This window comes from Helianthus annuus, chromosome 5 (assembly GCF_002127325.2).
Source record: "Helianthus annuus cultivar XRQ/B chromosome 5, HanXRQr2.0-SUNRISE, whole genome shotgun sequence".
In the NCBI taxonomy this organism is placed as follows: domain Eukaryota; kingdom Viridiplantae; phylum Streptophyta; class Magnoliopsida; order Asterales; family Asteraceae; genus Helianthus; species Helianthus annuus.
Window position 1 is genome coordinate 144,041,246 of NC_035437.2, and position 4,556 is coordinate 144,045,801.

General features: G+C 35.2%; 1 protein-coding gene across 1 annotated transcript; it reads right to left on the minus strand.

Moving 5' to 3' along the window:
• Positions 1-325: 325 nt before the first annotated feature.
• On the minus strand, positions 326-4,556 carry LOC110941433. Its single transcript, XM_022183073.2, has 7 exons — positions 4,369-4,556; positions 2,006-3,544; positions 1,804-1,879; positions 1,548-1,696; positions 985-1,071; positions 701-829; positions 326-610 (listed from the first exon to the last, which is right to left on the minus strand). Exons 1-7 carry the CDS (start codon positions 4,435-4,437, stop codon positions 515-517), a joined length of 2,145 nt encoding a protein of 714 aa, XP_022038765.1. The 5' UTR covers positions 4,438-4,556; the 3' UTR covers positions 326-514.

Here is a 4,556-nt window from a genome sequence, read left to right on the forward strand (position 1 = left end):
AGTAAATTAACCAAAGTCAAAACATTTTGGCACCATTACTCAGGCAGTCATGATGCATTAACTTGTATTTTTCAACTAGTAATCATAATAACCAAAAACACAAATAAGATTTAATGGACTAGATTTTGTGATGTGTTCACAAAAATAACATTGATTCTTGCACTCTTTATGTCCACATATATATAGACTGAGTTTTCATCATAATGATTTTCAACCCAGAAAAGTTGCTGCATCTTTAAAATGTAGCTTTTTTCCAGAAACCTTCAATTTCTTTCCACATTCAACAGAATTGAATCAAACCCTAAATGTTATGTAAAACAAAAACTTGGAGGCAAAGAAAATGCATTAAACTTGACTCAAAAAAGTTTGTCTCTAATAGCTAGAAGGTTACTCAAAAAATAAAAAATAAAATCAAAAAATCAAAAAAAATAGAAAAAATAGAAAAAAACCCTAGAAAGTGCAGTTAAAAAGTAGCACTTTCTTAACTCAATTAGAGGAGAAAACTTGAAAAGAGTTAACTATCCACCATAACAGTTCTGTTCTTCGTGCTATTGACATACTGTTTTATAGACGCTTCATTTGTCTCGAACAGAAAAGCCATTCCTTTTATCTGCAGACAAAATTTATTACAATTACATATATTTAAAAACCACCTAGAAATTGAAGATTAACTTAACATCAAAGAGTTTATTAAGATTACCTCAATTAAACAACTTGAGGTCAAGCTAATACTCTGGTTGGTTGCTAGCTCCATGCTATTTATGAAGATTGAATATTTGCTAAGGTTCTTCAAATGAAAGGAACCCTCATGATCCATGTGTAAAATTGCCTGAAAATTCACAAATATCAACTTAACCAATCTTTTATCTTATCTTATCAATAATATGACCATTATACCCTTCTCTTTCCCCTTATACTCCAAATTCCCATATCTTAATCCAAGATTAAAGGGAAGGGTACAAACGTCAAAACTAATTGTTTTACCTGCCGTCGAGATACTCTACTGTTTTGACCTTCTCTTCCCAAGTCAATGTCAACATGAAACTCCTCGGTTGCCCTTCCGATTAAAACCTAAAACACAACACGCGTTCATATAAATCAAATACATGGATTTAAGTTGTGAAATTGCCTTTTGAGTTAATAGCCAAAATGGTCCCTGAGGTTGCTCACTTTAGTCCAAAATCCAAAATTTTTAAATCTGGGTCCCTGAGGTTTGCATTTTGTTGACATTTTAGTCCAAATTTCAAAACCCCCCTTTTTTGACTGTTGCAACCAGCCTGTTTTGTCCTTTTGCGCAGGGGTATTCTGGGTTCTTGATCTGAATTTGTTATAATAACTCATAAAAATGACCAAAATACCCCTGCACAAAAGGACAAAATAGGCTTGTTGCAACAGTCAAAAAAGGGAGTTTTTGAAATTTGGACTAAAATGGCAACAAAATGCAAACCTCAGGGACCCAGATTTAAAAATTTTGGATTTTTGACTAAAGTGGCAAAAGTAAGCAAACCTCAGGGACCATTTTGGCTATTAACTCTTGCCTTTTTTACCTCTGGTTTCTTAACATAGTATTTCATATGCCTCCCTTGTAAAATAGCAAACGCTCCGTGTGATTTTATATCCCTTTTTACAAACGCATCAGCAGCCTGTTCCAGCCTCATGATCGCCTTTTGAGTTTCCGCATTCTCATATTTAAAGGCTACAAAAAGAAAAAGAAAAAGAAAAATAAAACTATAAATTATAAACCTTTTTACAAAAATTTCATATTGAGATCTTCTATTAAATCTGTACGTAAAAAAATTGTACTTTGTAGAAGCTCAGAACTCCCAATTCGATTCATGTATAAATGTTGTTCGTCTAGACTCGTATCCTCATCAAGTATCTGCATAATTACAAACAAAAATAAAAAAAAAAATAATAAAAAGCGTCGTAATAAATGAATAAACGACCTCAAGTTTTCAAAACGAAAAAAGGATTGAAGAAAAAGAGTTTAATGAATAACAATTACCATTGCTTCAACATCGGAAAAACAAGGCATGTCGTAATCACCGTCATCATCACTTTGAGATGAAATTGCTTCCTCGTTTATTGCAACCAAACTTAGATTATTCACTTCCGTAGAGTCTATTTCAACGTTAAACGCTTCTTCTTGTTGAACGGTAGTCATAGGATTCAACTGAGCATGGTTCGTGACGATATCCGAACCGCCTATTTTATTATCAAAAACCGTCCTTACGGAACTTACATGATGCATTTCCTGCTCAGATTTTACACTTATCGCTTTCTCACATGCAGGAAAAAGATTGCTTCTAGATATGACTGCCGGACAAACTTGCGATCGATCTTCGTGAGGAAAATCCTGCTTAATCCTTTGACTTTGACCCACTTGTATTTCTGAACGAAATTGTGAACCGATTATCGGTGAAGAAAACTGAGATTGTTCATACCGATTGTTTTTCGGGATTATCGGCTTCGAAACTCTAAAATCCCTTTTCATATGCTGAGGTGGCAGTGGAGGCTTATAAGCATCCATTTGCATTTCTTGAGACGTAGAAGGAACGAGATTTAGAAGAAAAACATCATCGTTGCTCGGTATTTCCGGGTCCTCAGTGTTTAACGTGCAGATGATTGCTGATGTAACAGGTGGTTTAAACGATGTCACCAATAAACCATCCAACGTTTTTGTTTCCTGATTGTCACATTCGGTCCGACTCTTGTTATTATTATTATTATTGAGAAACTCATTTACGAAAACGGTATCGTGTTTAGCGTTATTGCTACTACTGTTAGGAGAATCGAGCCAATGTGAGCTCATATCGTCGATGTAAGACATGTCAATTAGGTTCCCGTCAGCATCCATCAACGGAATGTCGTCTTCCTCCATACTGAGGTCAAAAAGGTCATTTATCAAATAGTTGTTGGTATTATTAGTAACTATTTGGTTTTCCAGCTCAGCGTCGCCAAAATTAACGTTTGGTAAGTTTGGGATTATCGGATATTCATCGAAATTTTCGGAATTCGGTTCGTCGATAATCGGTGGCAAAGATTCCGGTCCTTTGGCTTCAAGTAACTCAAGAATCTCTTCAAATCCATCGGATTCCTCTTCGTTACAATTGTTATCTCCATTGTAATACTGATTAACATCATTAACGTCAAGATTAACGATGTCAACATCATGAGCCTCGTAAGTCAAAAGGTCAACAGGCTCGTTGATTTGAAGGGGCTCACAGAACTCTTCAGCTGGAGGTTCAGCTGCCGGATAATCCCGCCTTAGCTTCTTTTGCATGGCGTAGAAACGTTTTCGTATACTCTCGGGCTTTCTTTTTCCACATACAGGGATAACATCCTCCTCGATGTTTCCCAGATGATCGGATTTTAGAACTGGAGCTGAGTCAGCATGCTCGAACTGCAGCATACGAGCTGATGACTCGGCAGCAACAACGGGATCGTACAGTATGGCAAGCCATCGATCTTGCAGTTGTTGGATTGTGAACCGTTTTGAGAACTTTACGTCTCCTCTAGCTAGTGATTCCAACGAGGTACCAGTCTATATCAATAATGACAATAAGAATAAACAGATATACATAGGTTAATGTCTCATAAATATAATGTAGTACGATATGCTTTTACACCGAGTACTGATTTATGTCATATCATGGCTGAATTCATGAATAAAAACTCGTTTACAAGAAAACAAACCTATTTGGAAGTGTGATGTTTCAAACAATCAAACACACAAACATAAGTACAATTTTTGAAAACTTTAAACTTCTTTAAAGAAAATACATTTTCGAAAAAAAAGCCCTATGAAAAAATCAAGCGCTATGACGATAGAAAACAAGTTTATATCAGCAAAATCCCAAATCAAACTATTTATACCAATCATCAATTCTGTGTATGAATAGTCAATCTTTTGGATGAATCATTTAGTGTAAAAGTTTTAGATGAATCTTCAAACATTTTGTATGAATCTTGAATTCATTGTATCAATCATCAAGTTTTTTGTGTCAATTCTATATATAAATCATCGATTTTTTGTATGAATCATCAAGTTTTTGTGTGAATACTATGTATGAATCATCATATAACTGTACAAATCTTTAAATCTTTTAGTGAATAGTCAAGGTTTTGTGTCTATTCTTTGTTATATATTATCAAGTTTTGTTTGTGTCAATTCTTTTAATGAATCGTCAAAGGTTTGTGTCAAACACTAGAAGCAACAAATTCACAATTAAAATCCTGAACAACACTGAATTTACCAATAACAATCAATTAAAAGAAAAAAGAAACACCAATTAACAAATTAACTAACCCTAGCGTGAACAAACTTGAGAAAAGAAATTGAGAAAAATGTAGGTTTGAAGAAGATACCTCGGCGGCTTTTCTGAGCCGGAAATCGTCTTCCATGGTCCAAGTGAGATCTCCGGCGAGAGCTCCCATGGCGGCGGCGGCGACGGTGTGGCTGCCGATTGTTGTGGTTGTATCTGTTAAGAAGGAAGCAAGCAGATGGATTTTGAAAAATCAAGAGGGTTTTAAGTGGGGCTCACTTTGAACTAAAA